General features: G+C 33.3%; 1 protein-coding gene across 1 annotated transcript in view; it reads left to right on the top strand.

Annotated features, from left to right (window-relative positions):
• The window catches only part of RASA1 (RAS p21 protein activator 1), a 110,985-nt gene that overhangs the window by 63,929 nt on the left and 29,315 nt on the right, over positions 1-17,741 (top strand). The window contains exons 7-9 of the mRNA XM_039222343.1: positions 7,290-7,342; positions 9,892-10,042; positions 13,952-14,030. Of these exons, the coding sequence (XP_039078274.1) occupies positions 7,290-7,342; positions 9,892-10,042; positions 13,952-14,030 (283 nt within the window). The remainder of the gene's footprint in view (positions 1-7,289; positions 7,343-9,891; positions 10,043-13,951; positions 14,031-17,741) is intronic.

Below are 17,741 nucleotides of genomic sequence, written 5' to 3'. Positions count from 1 at the left end.
TAATTCTAAGACCAGGTATTACTTTACTTATTATTTGCCACAGTCTCTTGTATTTCAGAAGTTATTAGCTGTTAAAAATAACTTCCTATGGGAAATTTACTCTGATTTTGTTATTGTCCTTGGAGATCTGTTTTAGTGTTTTGCTCATCCCTCATTTACTTGCATATAAATTTTCTTTTAAAGATGTTTAACTCTTCATCCCAATTCTGTCTTACCCATGATTTTAATTAAGACTGTTCATCTTTTGATCTCTTTTCAGTGGAATACTTTTTTTCCTTACCATCCTGTTAGTATTTATGAATGGAATTTAAAGCTTGCCTCTCAAGTGTTTGCTTATTCTGTTTTCTAACCATTAGAACACAAAAACAGTAAGCTGAATCCTCCACTTTCAATAAATCTTGCTTAGTTCCCCTCCTTCCCTTAATTAGAACATATGAGATGTTTTCTGAATTCATTTTCCTTATTGTTTGTGTAGGTGCAAAATAGGCTCCATGAGTGAGACAGTACATTGTTGATTGTATTTGTGTGAAGTCTTCTCCCTACCTATATCAAATTAAAGATTCTAGCTAGTGTGTGGAGGAGGCATACCAATAATGTAAGCAAATGAAATGGGTCAGGTATAAATACTCTTATTTTTCCCAAATTACAATAATCCTGGTCTTCTTTAGTTTCCCTCTGTGATGGAGATTAAGGTACATGGAACTGTCTCCCTGCTGTACAAAGAACAGCGCAAAGTGTGGTGATAAATGGCAATTAACATTCTCTTTTTGTATTAGAGTAGGAAGCCAAAAACTAGAAGTGTTTCCCTGCAGTTAAGTTGACTGCTCTAGTTGATATGTGCAAAAATAAGAGTCCATTGTTGTGAGATCCTCTTGAGTTTCAAGATATAGTCGAAATCTGTATTTTTACCCCTATTTGAAATAATATCAGATTTATTTTTAAAAGAAAAGAAAAAAATGGTCAAATGTCACTAAATATTTAAAGCCGCATCTATTTTTTTCTCATAGCATAAAGTATAAATTCCACTTTTGCAGGCAATGTTTTTTAGTTAATGCTATTCTAAACTTTATAATTTTCTACTCATTTGGTATTTAGTGTAAGTTAAATTTGCACTCTTGATACATTCCTTGTATTTCTCAGCTCCCTCTAATTTCTTAAGGTGGACGCTGGCAGTGAAGCAACCTCAGGAGCATCCGTGAGTGCTCTTTGAGACTAAGCAAATGGTGTAACTTTAACTGTGTTCCTTTTTGGCTCCCTATTAACAATGATAAAGGTATCAAGTCCTGATAATTTTATCTTCTAAAATATTTCTTGAATGTGTCTTTTCTCAATCTTAAGCATCCATATTCTAGTTCAGGCCCTTTTTCTTAAATTTCTTTAATTAAAAAATTATCTGAGGATAGTGTTACATTAATTGCAGGTGTCCAGCAAAATGACTGAACAATTCTGTACATGGTGCTGTGCTCACCACAGGAGTAGCTACCATCTGTCACCATACAACATTATTACAGCATCCTTGACTCTCTTCGTTATGTTATGTCTTTTGTTCCTGGGACTTACTCATTCCAAACCGGAGACCTGCATCTCCCACTCCTCTTTACTCCTTTTGACCATCCTACACTCTGGCAACCATCAGTTGGTTGTATTTATAAGCTCTGTTCTTGTTAGTTCCTAAAAGGACTTGATGTAGCAATAACCTCCAAGTTGGTTTTTTTTGATGCCTTAAGTCTCCTTAAATCTTTTCTTCAGTAGCCAGAATAATCTTCCTAAAACCCGTATCTGAATGTATCACTTTTTCACCTAAAAGCCTTAACTTCTTCTCTATCATCTTTACCTTAGCAGCGCCTAAAATGATCCTCTCCTCTGACTTTTGTGTCCTTTACTAGCTATGTCTCTTGTCACTTTTAGGTTTATATTCTACTCTCCAGCTTGTAGATCTTCAAATGCATAAAACTGTTTTCGCCTTTGTCCAAGCTACTTTCTAGCTCAGAATTCGCCTGCATTATGTTTGGTTAATTTCTGTTCTCACTTAATGATGTAACTCACTTATCACTTCCAAGAAGTCTCCATTTGTCTTTTCCCTCACATGTCCCATAGAACTGGTGTTCTCCTCTTTTATTCCAAAAATGCCCTCTGTGCATTTCTGTCACTGAATTTTGTTATATTTTTGACATTGTTTTTGTAGTTACACAGTGTTTGTGTCCCTTTTTCTTATTGGAATGGGAACTTTCTAAGAGCAGGGACTCCCCTTTTCATCATGTGTGTAAACCATGTGTTTGAAATATATACATGTTACATATAGGTAATAAATATCTGAATGAGGAAACTCAGATCTAATTCTTTCACACAGTCATTGCCAATTTGTTCTCTAAACCCCATTGGTTGCTCCTCTCTTTGAACTCCCTTGTTTTCTTTGATTCTTTCTATAAAAATAGGAGTAGGCTTTGAGTTACCTAATCCTCTCTTCCCCCTGTTCTAGCATTTGTAGGAAATTGTCATTTAGACTGTACTTGATGCAGCCTGGCCCCTCACTACCTTTTAAGGCAGCCTGACTCGCTCCACTTGTGTACTTGCTGTATGTTATTCATGACTTGCATTGATTTAGTGAGTTAATGGTTGGAATAATGTTAAAGAGGGAATTTAAAAGTTTAACATTTCATTTGTGTAAAAAGGTGTAAACATTGTTATGTCAATATTTTGACCAGTATTAGTATAGATAATTTAATACAATGTATACAGCTTCTAAATCTGTAACATTGGTCTTTAGAGCACTTATATGTTTTAGTTGTGTAGTATTTTTACTTTTCCAGCTTTTTTTGGGTGTATGTATATTTTTTACTGAAGTAACACTATACTTATTCATATATATAATTAGCATTCTCAGAAGTAATTTTTAATGTACCTTTCCAGAATGTATTAAATAAGCACAATGTTCTGAACACATTCATTTAGTGAAATAACACTATTAACATACACAATATACAATGAGTTTTTTTTTTATGTAGAGGAATTGCTGATTTTTATTAAAAAATTTTAATTGGAGTACAATTAAATACAGTGTTAAATTTGTTTCAGGTGTACCATTTAAATAATGATTCAACAATTCTATCCATTACTCAGTGTTCATTGGAATAAGTTTAGGCTTAATCCTCCCTGTATCCCCCATCCCCATGCCTACCTCCCTCTGGCAGTCACCAGTTTGTTCTTTGTATTTAAGAGTGGTTTTTGTTGATCTCTTTTTTTGCTTGTTGATTTTGTTTCTTAAATTCCAGACATGAGTTAAAATCATATAGTGTTTGTCTTTCTCTGACTTATTTCACCCTCTGGGTCCATCCATGTTGATACAGATGGCAGAAATCTCATTCTTTTTTATGGCGAATATTCCATTGTATGTATATACCACACTTTTATCCATTCATCTATTCATAGGCACTTGGGTTACTTCCGTATTTTGGCTACTGTAAATTATGTGGCAATAAACATAGGCGTGGATATATCTTTTTGAATTGGTGTTTTCATTTTCCTTGGGTAGATGCCCATTTAAATAATGGAATCACTGGATCATATGGTACTTCTGTTTTAAATTGTTTGAGAAACCACCATACTGTTTTCCACAGTGGCTGCACCAATTTGCATTCGCACCAACAGTGCATGAGGGTTTCTTTTTCTGTACATCCTTGCCAACACTTATTATTACTTGTCTTTTTGATTTTAGCCATTCTGACAGGGATGAGGTGGTATCTCATTGTGATTTTAATTTGCGTTTCCCTGGTGATAAGTGATATTAGGCATCTCTTCATATATCTTTTAGCTATTTGTGTGTCTTTTTTAGAAGTCTATTCAGGTTCTCTACCCTTTATTTTTTTATTTTTTATAGAGAGAGGGGGAGCGAGAGGGAGCGAGAGAGAGAGAGAGACAGACAGACAGACACTCTTAAGCTGGGCATGGAACCTGACTCAAGGCTCCATCTCATGATCCTGAGGTCATGACTTGAGCCAAAATCATCAGGTTCTTAGCCAACTGAACTATCCAGGGTCCCCTCTTCCTGTTTTTTCTAATTGAAATATTTATTTTTCTGGAGTTGAGTTTTAGAAGTTCTTTGTATATTTTTGATATTAACCCCTTATCAGATACATCATTTGCAAATATTTTATTCCATTCAGTAGGTTGCCTTGTCATTTTATTGATGTTTCTTTTTTTATTGTTTAGAAACTTTTGATTTTGATGCAGTCTCAATAGTTTATTTTTGGTTTTATTTCCTTTGCCTGAGGAGACCTATCTAGAAAAATATTTCTGTGGCTGATGTCAAAGAAATTACAGCCTCTGTTTTCTTTAAGGAGGTTTATGTTTTCAGGTCTCACTTTTATGTCTCTAATACATTTGGAGTTCTTTTTTGTGTATGGTGTAAGAGTAGCTCAGTTTTGTTCTTTTGCATGTAGTTGTACAGTTTTTTTAAATGTACACCATTTATTGAAGAGACTGTTTTCTTCCCTCAGCGTATATTGTAGCCTCCTAAGTCATAGATTAATTGATCATATATTTGTGAGTTTTATTTCTGAGCTCTCTTTTCTGTTCCACTGATCTATGGGTCTGTTTTTTTGTGTGTTTTTTCTTTTTTTTTGCCAGTAGCATACTGTTTTGATTACTACAGCTTTGTGGTATAGTATATCTTGAAACCTGGAATTGTGATACCTCTAGATTTGTTCTTCTTTTTCCAAGATCGCTTTGGCTCTTTGGAGTCTTTTGTGGTTACATGCAAATTTTAAGATTTTTATTACAGTTTTGTGAAAAACGCTGTTGGCATTTTGATATGCATTGCCTTGAATCTATAGATTGCTTTGGATAGTATGGACATTTTAACACTATTCTTCAAGTCATGAGTATGGAATATCTTTCCATTTGTTTGTGTCATCTTCAGTTTATCAGTGTTTTATAGTTTTTACAATACAGGTCTATCATTTCCTTTGTTAAGTTTATTCCTAGGTGTTATTTCTGGTGCAATTGTAAATGAGATTGTTTTCTTCATTTCTCTTTCTGGTACTTCATTGTTAGTGTATAGAAATGTAATGGATTTCTGATTATTGATTTTTGTATTTTGTGACATTACTGAATTCATTTATCAGTTCTAGTAGTTTTTTTGGTGTGGTCTTTAGTATTATTCATATATAGTATCATGTCATCTGCAAATAGTGAAAGTTTTAATTCTTCTTTACCTATTTGATGTCTTTTATTTCTTTTCCTTGCCTGATTGCTTCAACTAGGACTTACAGTACTCTGTCGAATTAAAATGGTGAGAGAGGACATTGTCTTGTTCCTGATCTTAAGGAACTTTTCCATCATTAAGTATGATGTTAGCTTTGGGTTTTTCATATATGGCCTTTATTATGTTGAAGCCCCTTCCCTCTAAACCTACTTTGTTGAGAGTTTTTGTCAAGAATGGATGTTGTACTCTGTGAAATGCTATTTCTGCATTTATTGAGATGATCATAGGATTTTTATCATTTCTTTTGTTAATGTGATATATCACATTGATTTACAAATATTGACCCACACTTACATCCCTGGAATAAATCCTGCTTGATTGTGGTGAATGATTTTTTTTCGTGTGTTAAATTCCATTTGCTTATATTTTGTTGAGGATTTTTACACCTGTTGTCATTCAGAATTTTTTTGTTGTAATGTCTTTGTCTGGATTTGGTATCAGAGTAATTAATGTTGGTCTTGCAGAATGAATTTGAAGTTATTTTTCCTCTTCTATTTTTTGAAATAATTCAAGAATAATAGGTATTAACATTTCTTTAAATGTTTGGTAGATAGATTTCTCCTGTAAAGTCATCTGGTCCTGGATTTTTGTTTCTTGGGAGTTTTATGCTTTTTGATTTAATCTCGTTGCTAGTAACCAGTTTATTCAAATTTTCTGTTTCTTCTTGATTCAGTTTTGGAATGTTATTTGTTTCTAGGAGTTTATCTGTTTCTTCTAGATTGTCCAGTTTCTTTTACAATGTTTATTATGTCTGCGATGTTGGTTGTTATTTCTCATCCTTCATTTTGGATTGTATTTGCTTCAGTTCTCTCTCTCTCTTTTTTTCCTTTATAAGTCTGTCTAACGGTTTATTATATTTGCATATCTTTTCTAAGAACCAGCTCTTGGTTTCTTTGATCTTTTCTGTTGTTTGGTTTGTTTTTGTTTCTGTTTCATTTATTTCTTCTCTAATCTTTATTATTTCCTTCTTTATTTGGCTTTGGGTTTTGTTCTTCTTTTCTAGCTCCTTTAGGTGTTAGGGTTAGATGGTTTATTTGAAATTTTTCTTATTTCTTGAGGTAAGCCTATATTGCTATTATAAAGTTCCCTCTTAGGACATCTTTTGCTGCATCCAAAAATTTTGGACCATTTTGATTTTCATTTGTCTCATGTATTTTTGATCTCCTCTTTGATTTCTGGGTTGACCCATTCATTTTTCAGTAACATGTTACTTAGTCTACATGTATTTGTGGTCTTTGGAGATTTTTTCTCATGATTGCCTTCTAGTTTCATAGCATTGTGTACAGAAAAGATACATAATTTCAGTCTTTTTGAATCTCAGTCTTTTTGAATGTCTTGAAATTTTTTGTGGGCTAATGTGTTTTATCCTGGGAAGTATTATGCAATGATCTATATATATCTGTTAGAGCCATCTAGTCTAATGTTCAATGTGTCTGAAAACCACTTTTTCCTTTTTGGTTTTCTGTCTGTATGATGTATCCAGTGATATAAGTGGGATATTTAAGTCTTATACTGTTACTTTATTACTGTCAATTTCTTCCTTTGTGTCTTAATATGGTTAATAGCACTATGTATTTAGGTGCTTTTGTGTTGGGTGCATAGATACTTGTAATTGTTATATCCTCTCATTAGATCATTCCTTTTATCATTTTATTATGTCTTTCTTTGTCTTGTTCACAGTCCTTGTTTTTAAAGCCTATTTCGTCTGATAAAAATATTGAAAAAATATTGATACCCCAGCTTTCTTTTCACTTCCATTTGCCTGAACAATGTTTTTCATCCCTTCACTTTCAATCTGCATGTGTCTTTATAGTTCATACTAGTCCCTAATTTTTCTATATTTTTGTTGAAAGTATGTGTGTTTAACAGTGTAGTAACATAAATATATAAGGAATAAAAATTTGATCAATCGTATTTGCATTTATTTCATTACGTCAGCTTGAATTAAACTTGTGTTGTTTAGTTTTGATTGTATAAAAGCAAAAAGGACTTTAGATTTACATATTTAATTTGTTCTCTTTTTAAGATGGTTCCATGGGAAAATTTCCAAACAAGAAGCTTATAATTTACTAATGACAGGTAATTGTAGATTCACTTGACTTTTCTAATATCTTAATTACAAAAGAATAAAAGAGCAAACCAACAGTTTATCATCTGTTTTGCCTTTAGCACTCATTTGATATTTATGCATATTGTAATTTCTTGCCCACCACTGAGAAACTGGTTTACTTGTTTTATCTGGTGTTCTTAATTGAACACATCCATGCAGTATAAAATTGAGTGAAGTGTGTTTCTATCTGAGTCCCCATTTTCTTCCCTAGAAGCCGCATCAGATAAGAGGCTCTTTCCTCTAAGTTTTCATTGCCTCTGTGTATCTCTCTTCCTCACCTTTGCATGTACCCGTAAACATACCCCTACACACATACACAACACTCACAGGAATGTGCAACATACGTTTCTCATATTAGAATATATTTTGGGTGATCATTCCATATCTGCTTATATAAGTTTTCATTATTCTTTTGAATGACTGTAGGCTTCTGTTAGATAATTGATTATGGTTTTTATATATCTGTAGAAGAATGTTGTGTAGTTTTTATTTTTTTGCTCTAGCAGATGCTCTTGCATTTATCTTTGTGCACTTATGGAATTATAGAATTGGGCCTTATTTAAAATATATTAACTTTAACATCTCCTAAAACTCTGGTTATATAGATATGTAAAGTAAAAATTGACTTATATTGTGGGTTTATTATTTAAACTAGAAATCACATCCTGCCATTTATCCTAACATGGACTGAATTAATGCAACTACCAAATATATCTTTAGTAAACCACACTTTATAAAGATTTGAGACCAATTTAAGCCATAATCTATAACTGAGAAATCTTATTTCTTTAAAAACAACCAGTGTTTGAGGAGCACCTGGTTGGCTCAGTTGGTTAAGTGTCCGACTTCGGCTCAGATCATGATCTCACAGGTTCGAGCCCCGCGTTAGCCTCTGTGCTGACAGCTAGCTCAGAGCCTGGAACTTGTTTCAGATTCTGTATCTCCCTCTCTCTCTGACCCTCCCCTGCTCACGCTGTTTCTCTCCCTCTCTCTCTCAGAAATAAATAAAACATTAAAAATTTTTTTAAAAACAACCAGTGTTTGATAGTTTCTGTATATGGTGATTATTAAATATGTAATCTGAATTATTGTTTTGAATTATAGGCATTGCAGTTTAATGTAATTAATTCTTGGCTCTTTTGAAAGAGTGTGAGGATAGAGGTTAAGCAGGTTAAAAATAAACATGATGGTGCTGCATGGTAGTAATAGAGACCAGACATCAACCAAAATGACATGGTATCAGCTTTGAGAGTGGGACCAAAATATTTATTTTAATGAAGTTACTGAATTTTGAATATAAGTTTATATTTTTAAACTTTTGCCACCAAGTATTTGAGGCAGTCATTTTTGTTTAAGGCATTTAAAGTTGAAAAGAAGCTAAACTTAATTTCTTTACATTCCTTACATTTTTTATTTCCTTTAGGTCATGTGCTCTTTTAAGAATCTGGTGATATTTTCGCCTGAAAAGTGCACATAAGCACTTGCATGCATAATTTTGCATGAATTCTATTCTTTGTATTGAACATGAAATTACTTGATAGTAAGTGTCTTGGCTAGATGATTGGAATTGTCAATAATTTACCTCAAAATTATATCTCATATTCTAAGTGTTCATTGTGTTTTCCTAAAAGCAATCAAGTTGTGATTTTTCCTGTTTTATTAGGACTTTAGACATAGGGAAAACTAAGCATTTTAATTTTAAGAGTCACTGCCTATCAAAGATATCAAAAAGACTTCCCTAAAATTAGTGTGAAAAATCTTTAATATATGATAATTAGTTTCTATATGACTTTTTAGGTTCTTACCTATTAAATGAAATATAGTGTACATGTATTGATTTTGATGAGGTATACAAATATTTCATTTTTTAATTTACTTTTATGAGCTTTGGTACTATTTTATTACAGTTATTACTTTTCTTTTTAATGTTTATTTTGGAGACCATGAGTGGGGCAGGGACAGAGAGAGGGAGAGAGAATCCCAAGCAGGCTCTGCCCTGTCAGCCGAGCGTGATGTAGGGCTTGATCTCATGACTCTGAGAGTGTGACCTGAGCAGAAAGTCAGGAGTTGGACACCTAACTAACTGAGCCACCTAGGAGCCCCTTTTGTTACTACTTTTTAACGTAACACTGATTAAATAGAGTATTCCTAACAAAATTTACTGTAACTGTTTTAGACTGTTGTTACTAAGAGGATTTACAAACAGAATGTAGCCATTTTACCCTATATTCTCTGCTTGTGGTTAGATTATTCTTTCCAAGGTGTAGACATAATTAACCAGAAATCACTGCTGTAGACTTCTGTCCTATATTTTTATGTAGTAGAGAAAGCAACATCATAGGTGGTTGTGACTCATAAATTAGAAAGTACAAAAGTGTGTTAAAATAGTCTTTATTATAAAGCAAGTTCCTGGTGGAAGTTTATGACTTTTGAATATACTTTATTATTAGAGTGTTTAACATTTTTTTCTTTTTTATTTGGTAATTAGGAAATAAAACTAACAGTTTAATTTTTACAGTTGGCCAAGTCTGCAGTTTTCTTGTGAGGCCTTCAGATAATACTCCTGGTGACTATTCACTATACTTTCGGACCAATGAAAATATTCAGCGATTTAAAATATGTCCAACACCAAATAATCAGTTTATGATGGGAGGCCGGTATTATAACAGGTAAGTTGTGAGAGATTTTAGTTACCTTTTACTTTTGGCAGTAGTTGAAATTTTGATAATGTAGTATATCAGATTCAAAATTGCATAAAAGTTTCTGACTTCATAAAATGTAAAATTGTGAGGCCTTTATTGTAAGTTATTAGTGGTCATGTCCAAGAATTCTTAGTGTCAAACATGAATATAAATTAATAATTTATAATTTTTTCTTCCAAGATAATTTATGTTTGTTGATTATGCACAAACTGTTTACAGCAAATTTGCTAAGTCTTTATATTATCTGCAGGATAGCAAAACATCTGTTCTAAGAAAAAAAAAGTATATTACATTCTTTTATCAGTGAGGCATTTTAATAGGAAAAAAGGTTCTTAAAGAGTAAACAGAGACTTATTATAAATGTTACTCGTGTAATTGAGTTGTTCACAAGTTGGTATTTCATGGTTATAATTATCGGCTTCTATTTGTCATTTTTAAAATTCTAAGTAACTTGTTGCTTGTCCCAAAACTCAGAATGAACTTCAGTCACTTGATCAGGAAAGTAAGTTAATAGAGAAACCGTTTGACAGAATCTTAGCTTTTTAAATTTTTTTCTGTGTATTAGAAAGTAATCCTTCATTTTTTTTTTTCCTGAATGTAAAGAATTTTCCATAATGGATAACTCTAGAGTGGCATTGTCTTCCTTTCTTGGAGGCTTTCATAAACTAAAATGGTGCCACTTGCCTAGTTTAATCCCTTAATACCATAGCAGTATTTTCCATTCTGTTTAGAATTTCTCTTAATTCTCAGCTTGACCTTTGAGAGTATAGAGATCCAACAGCTGCTTTATCTTAGAAAACAAAACAAAACAAAAAACAAGTCAAACTTGCTTGCTAGGAGGCCAGTGGACAGTGATAAGACATCAAATGGAAGATGTGAGTGTAGGCATTTGGATCCTTTTGCACACTTCTTATAGAAAAGCTCCTTGAGTGGTTTCTACATTATAGTTCGATCTACATAGCCTCACTGAAGATGTAGCTAGCTGCAATTTGAGCTATATAGGAAGGTCAGTTTATTTTTCCCAGTGTCCAGCTTTCTAGAGACTTGGAATGTATAAAACTGTAAGTTGAAAACATACATTCTTAACTGAACTGATGAATGTCTGGAGTCCTTTTTTTTTAAAGATAAAATAATTTACATAGATTTATTTTGGGGGAAGATGAAAATTCTTCCTATGTAATGGAGGACGTCTTTTTCATTGATAAAGACCTGAGTGAAACAGGAAAAAAGAAGTCTTTCTTTCTTTCCAAAGTCTTTCCAAAATTATTAGTCTGCTTACATGATGATGAGTCACAAAATTTTAAATACATACTAATTTAGTGGCTGTGATCATTCCCTCACATTTTCTTTTTAGTTTTATTTATCTGATAAAGTTCAGGAGTATTGTTTCTAGTATTAATATTAAAATATTTTTTTAAAGAAAGCTAAAATTATATAAATCTGATGCCTAGGGGAAAAAAAGCAGTTTTACAGTTGGTTTGGAAATAAATATTTCAGCACTAGTTCAGTAATAAAGTAACTCTTGGAAGATACACCTTCATGGGGCACCTGCCTTGAGACTCAGTTGGAAAAGTGTGCAATTCTTGATCTCATGGTGTGAGTTCAAGCCCCACATTGTGTGTAGATTACTAAAAAATAAACTTAAAAAAAAAAGATACTTCATGATTAGCAATTATTATTTAGATATGTAAATGTAAAAGGGATTATCCAATAACTTTGTGTAATAGAGCCATACTGTACTGTCTTTTCTCCCCACTAATTCTACATTAGCTTTTTGGTAAACAGTGGTAACACTTAACGTTTGCTTCATTTAGAAACTGCTTCATAGAAACATAACCTCAACAATCCTATATCAAGGCTTTTAGAAAAGCAGCAGAGGCATTTAATAGCTAATAAAACTCAGCAAACAGTTAGTTTCCTTTGTGAAATGTATTGTACACCTCATGTGCATGAAAAAATATATGAGAAAAGATGGTAGGCTGACTGACGCATTCTGTGATGTACACATGGACATAGGAGAGTCTGTGGAAAGAGAGTAGTTGAGATGGTGATGAGAAGGGAGAGGGAGGTAGGATTTTGTGGTCAGACCTTGAAGATTATTAATGTTTTTCTATGGGTTCAAAAAGAGAGACACAGTTTTATTTAAAAATTTATTAAATAAATTACTAAAATGAAAGTATAGGATAATAGTAGTGTCCCTAGAAACTCACATTTATTTTACAACCCAACTTATACTGAACATATTTTAGTTTTCTGAGATGCAGATCAATCTGATTTCATGCCTAAAACTTTTACGGAATGTCTAGGAAATTGTGGGTTGTTGTGTCTCCCTTGACTGTTTGTTTAGGTATATCTGGGTAGAATATGAACTAAAGTAATTTAAAAAAAGTCTTGAAAATCCACCTCATCGGTAAAAATATATCTGGTTGTCACACACTTTTAAATTTGCTCTCTGGCAAAGTGTACTCCATAGCAGTGTCCTACTCTGTGAGCCCACGGACAAGAATTATATAGTGACAGTGATGCACAGGATCAACTGCATTGTACACTAACTCAGTCAGAAACCTTTTAATATTTACTATTTTTCATAAATTTGATGCTTTTTGCTTTGAAACACATAGTCATCTCTGTGATGGTATCTTGTCTTCAAATGTATTCTTTTCTGATTTTCTTTCAACGTTTTTGGAATTACACGTGGTATTACATTTTTCCTTTAAAAGCTTAAACCGTCCTTATCTTTTTACTATTAATAACATTTTTACTTGACTTACTTTGCATCTCTCTTCCTTGTATAAAGTGCTGCCTCTGGTATTTAGTTCATATCCATTCATATTTGTTTTTTTATTAGTCTTTTCAAGTCTTGTCTTTTGCTCTTTTTAACATTTGTGGTTTAAGTCAATTTTGTAATATAGCAAAGTTATTTTATCTTTGGAGATCTGTATAAGTATATATGTGTGTGCGCGCGTGTGTGTCCAAAGATATCTTTGGATATATGCGCACACACGTATTTATCTCTAAAGATAAAATATGTCTTCCAATTCTATTATTAGTAGGGAAAACTGGAAAAAAATCAAGTGAAAGGTTAAACAGGGTCTGTTTTAAGAAATGTTTGCTAGCTGTCCCCACTCTTCCAGTATATTAAAGGGAAGTTTAAAAGTGTAGGATTTAAATATTCAGGGCAATAATATGGCCTACTGATTATATAGGAAACTTTTATATTGAAAAACTCATTATTGCCATGCTAAAATACATGTTAAAATGTATTATATAATGTCATTTTATTTTCAGCTTTATTTGTAAAATTTCCCAAATAGTAAGAATATTTTGTAGCATTGTTTATCAGAATCAATAAGCCTTTCCTGTTGTAGCAGTAAATCCACATGTAAAATCAGTCCTGGTCTTTTGTTTGTTTCTGCTTTTACCTGCTGTTAATATGTTTTATGATCCAATTTAATCTGGTTTTTATAAAAGCAGAATGTGTAAGTGTTTTGAGGATAAAAATTCTTAAAATATACCTGAACTCAGTACTTGCTTTATAAACACCATTTCTCTATCAGTTCTTTCTCAATCCCTCAATAATGCTCTTTTAAAAAATGGTAGATTTTTATTCTTTCCTTACTTGTAGTGACTCCCGAGTATACGTATGCAACATTGGAATCTCTGATTCAGGTATTCTGACTTGGAAACCAATTCTTGCTTTTCTCAAATAATGTGTCTATTATAATCATATATTCTATTAATGTATTTGGGTTATATGCTTTCGGAAAAATTTGCAAATGAATAATCCTTGCTAATAGGGTTTTTAGGTGTATTTTCAAGATTTGCATTTTTTATAAGACAGATTATGTCAATATTAGTAATTTTTATTTTTAACAGCATTGGGGACATCATAGATCACTATCGAAAAGAACAAATTGTTGAAGGGTATTATCTTAAGGAACCTGTACCAATGCAGGTCAGTGTTGTTTTTCTTTTTGCAATAATAAGCATTTTATTTTAAAATGCATTTTTGGTAGTATGTTTTATGCACACATTCATGCATTTAAAATTGGATAAAATTTAAAACTGCCATTACTCAGATTGTTTCAGAAAGTAAATTGTAAGAGAATCGCTTAGTTTTTTTTATGTTGATTCTAGCGTTGGTGGCTTTTTGAGAATAGAGGCAAAGGTGGGGCAGAAGCCAAGTTAGAGTGGGTCAAGGAGTGAGTTGGGTAGAGACACCAAAGGTAAATCACAGCTGGGCTTACCTAGGTGAGCTTGGTAAATAAAAAAATCCTAGAGAGTTTTGAGCACATGTGTATACTCTGGGTAAGACAACTAGTAAAGAGGAAAGTGGGTGAGATGGCATATCGGCAGTACCTGGTGTATAACGTCTTAGGGAAGGCAAGAGTGGTTCACATCCTCAATAGAAGGAGAAAGATTGGTCTTGAACAAGAGGGCCTGTTGAATATTAGCTGCTTAGTACATAGGGGGATTGCTTAGTCTTTTATTTCTTACACTTCCTGAAGAGTGTTGGGGAAAGCTTGTAGCACAGGTTAGGAACAGGTATTTTGAAAGAGTGATTAAGCATTTTCATATGTGGAAAATGGAGGCACTGATACTCTAGGGACATAAAGAAGGATTGTAAGAGTTTTCGGTCACCCAACTGAACTTTCACAGTGATTGGCTGTGTCTCTAGCTTCTCAGTTTTCCCTCCTCCTAACACGTTAGTTTCATATGGCTATACCTGCAAGTCATTGCAGTTGCTGAGATGGGGTCATTATTCTGATGCTTAATATCGGTTCAAGAATCATTATCATCTTGTCACACTTGCTTCATATAGCTTCATTTCCTCATGTGTTTCTGGTAGAATGCATGGTCCACGAGGGCAGGGATGTCAGGTTGTAGTCCCATTGCCTCTGGCATGAGGTATTCAGTCACTCTTAATGAATGACTATGTGCACTCTAGTTGGAAGAGCACCCACTTCACCCCCGCCCCATGTTATCACTGATGGCTCTTAATCTCATTGTACTTGCTGCTTTCCATGTCAGCCCCTTCCCCTAGGCCTGTGTAAACACTGCTAGGTTAAGATCCATCTCAAATTGCACTTCCTCCTTGATACCCTCCTAGTAACTGTAGTCAAACACTGGTCCTGCTCTTCACTGTACTTTCCGAATATGGAAACTAACTTTTTCTTTTTTTATATTACATAGTATGGTACATGTTTTCTAGAAGCACTGCTCAAGATCTTTTTATTAGGGGTCAGAGGTGCCTTTACCTCCAGATGACAGATTGTGCCACTGCGTCCCATTGCTGTATCCTGAATTCTTATTCACATTGGCTGTTAGATTAATGATGGTGTTAATTTGTTTTAGAAGTCTACAGATTTTATTGTGTTTGCCTACAGATTAAGTCAGACATTTTCCCATCTTGAAAGTGTGCTTAGAATTTATTAAATTTTTTTTAGAAAAAATTGATTTTTAGAATGAAAAATCAATGAATAGTATTTGACATATAGTAAACTTTTGTTCATAAGCTATAGGGTTGTTTTAAGAAATTATTTCATGTATATAGTATGCCGTATGCTTGCGTTGCTGTTTCATAACTGAACAAACCCCAAATTGTCCTTTGCAAAAGTGCCAATTAATGCATTGGATACTTCAGAAATAACTAATGCTGATTACAAGGCAGTTTGATTACTACATAACAATGATTAAATGCTATCTAAAGTCTGTTTTGGAGGCCTGGAGTAAAAGTAGGTTACTGTAGTAGTTTGGGGATCTCCATACTTAACTATCCTTCCCAGCAGGATTCTATTAGAGAACAGAAAGGGGAGTAATAACCTTTTATTATCTAAAAACTGATTAGCTCCCTCCCCCTGAGGGTAGTCTCCATACCCTCACTCAGAGTGAGATGCTGGAACAGAAAGAGCAGAGTCCTGGCTAAGTCTCCTTACTTTGTGGAGCTCACACTTTACCAGATAGACACTAGAAGAGAAGGAGCCTTTTGAGACAATGCAGCCCACGGTAAAATAGCCAACATTTTTTAAGCACTATGTTTTAGATACTGTTCTTAATATGTATTTATGTAATTTTTTCAGCAACTACTATAAGATAGGGAAATTGAAACTGGAGAGGATAAGTCAATTACTTAGGGCATCGAGTCATTCTTGACTTTGCTTTCTCTCCTATGCTTTGTGTCCATAAATTGTGAGACAGATCATTCCACTCCTCTGTTTAATACTTGCATATGTTCTACATTTCATTCACAGTGAAAGCTAAAGTCCTTATAGTAGCCTATCAGACTCTAGATGGCATCTTATTCATCCTCTGAACCCCTCTCTTTCTACCATCCTTCTCTCTTGCTTGTCTTTACTCATGCTGGCTTCTCTGCTATTTTATAGAATATACCACACTCTTTCCTGCATTAGGATCTTTACTTTAGGTGTTTACTCTGCCCACAATGTTTTTTTCTCAAATATCCACTTGTCTTATTCTCTTACATCTTTCAGGTTTTGCTCAGAAATTAGCTTCACAGTGAGACTTATCTACATACCTTATTTAATACTGCTACTTGCCCCTACAATGTAAAGCACTTACCATTTATTAACTTACGATTTATTTATTATGTTTATTATCTTTCCCTCATTTGAATATAAGTTCTTTGAAGATAAGGATCTTTGGTTTGTTCCCTGATCTCAAAAACTAGAGCAGTACCTGGCATTCCACAAACATTTATTGAATTAAATGTGGGGGAGCATTTATGTCTTCTCCAAAAGTGTGTAGAGAGTAGTCCCTGAAACCCTCCCGCTTGTCATTCAGTGATTTATTGGAACTTGGAAAGTAGAGAGTTGTGTTCTTGGTCATAGTCTCATCTAATATATTAGAATCCTTTGGGAATTGTAGATTCGTATATCAGTCCCTGCCTTAATACAAGTTAGAAAAGACCTGTAGAGACTGTCTGGAAATCACATATTTAAATCTAAATATTAGTTATATGTCTTAAATAACAGACTATAACTATGCCCCATTCTGTAGCCAGTACTAAATATTATCATTATTGAAATAGAAATCTGTAGTTTGAAGTACAAATCTGTATAACCAGGAAAGTAGTCATCACTATCTGGGTCCAGTGTATCCTTTTAAATTCTTTATTCTGAAGTCATTTTATGAAGAATTCTTAGAAGTAGGAATAAAGGTGTAGTACAAAAAAGTTATTAGAAAATTCAGTAAGAATTTAAACATAGCACATCCAAAGTTTTTATTTCCTTGGTTGTAAAGGCTTACATACTTGAAATAGGCGGCTACCTTAACCTCCTGTCATGCGTGGACCAGATACATCTTTAATCAATTCTTGCCTATAGTTACTCTGATTCTTCTTCCTACACTTTAACCATCAGAATCTGATACTGATTCCAGATGTAAATATTCTCTCTATGGGTTTTAGTTTATGATTCTTGCTGGTTTGTCATGTACTTGAATCATCATATGGAATACTTTTGAAAACATTTGGATGGCTTATAGTTTTGTTGGTAGAATACAGTATTCCCTGCTCCATAAATGTAAAATATTTTCCTTTTTAGATTTATAAAAATTAATTACAATGATAAATGTGGTGAATTTAAAAAATTCTACAATTACCTTTGGTTACAAAGTACCTTTTGTCTGCTTAGAAATCATCTTAAGT

This window comes from Hyaena hyaena, unplaced genomic scaffold (genome assembly GCF_003009895.1).
Source record: "Hyaena hyaena isolate Hyena2069 unplaced genomic scaffold, ASM300989v1 scaffold_1105, whole genome shotgun sequence".
In the NCBI taxonomy this organism is placed as follows: Eukaryota; Metazoa; Chordata; class Mammalia; order Carnivora; family Hyaenidae; genus Hyaena; species Hyaena hyaena.
The sequence above is the reverse complement of the archived record's forward strand: the minus strand, read 5'-3'. Positions and strand labels throughout refer to the sequence as shown.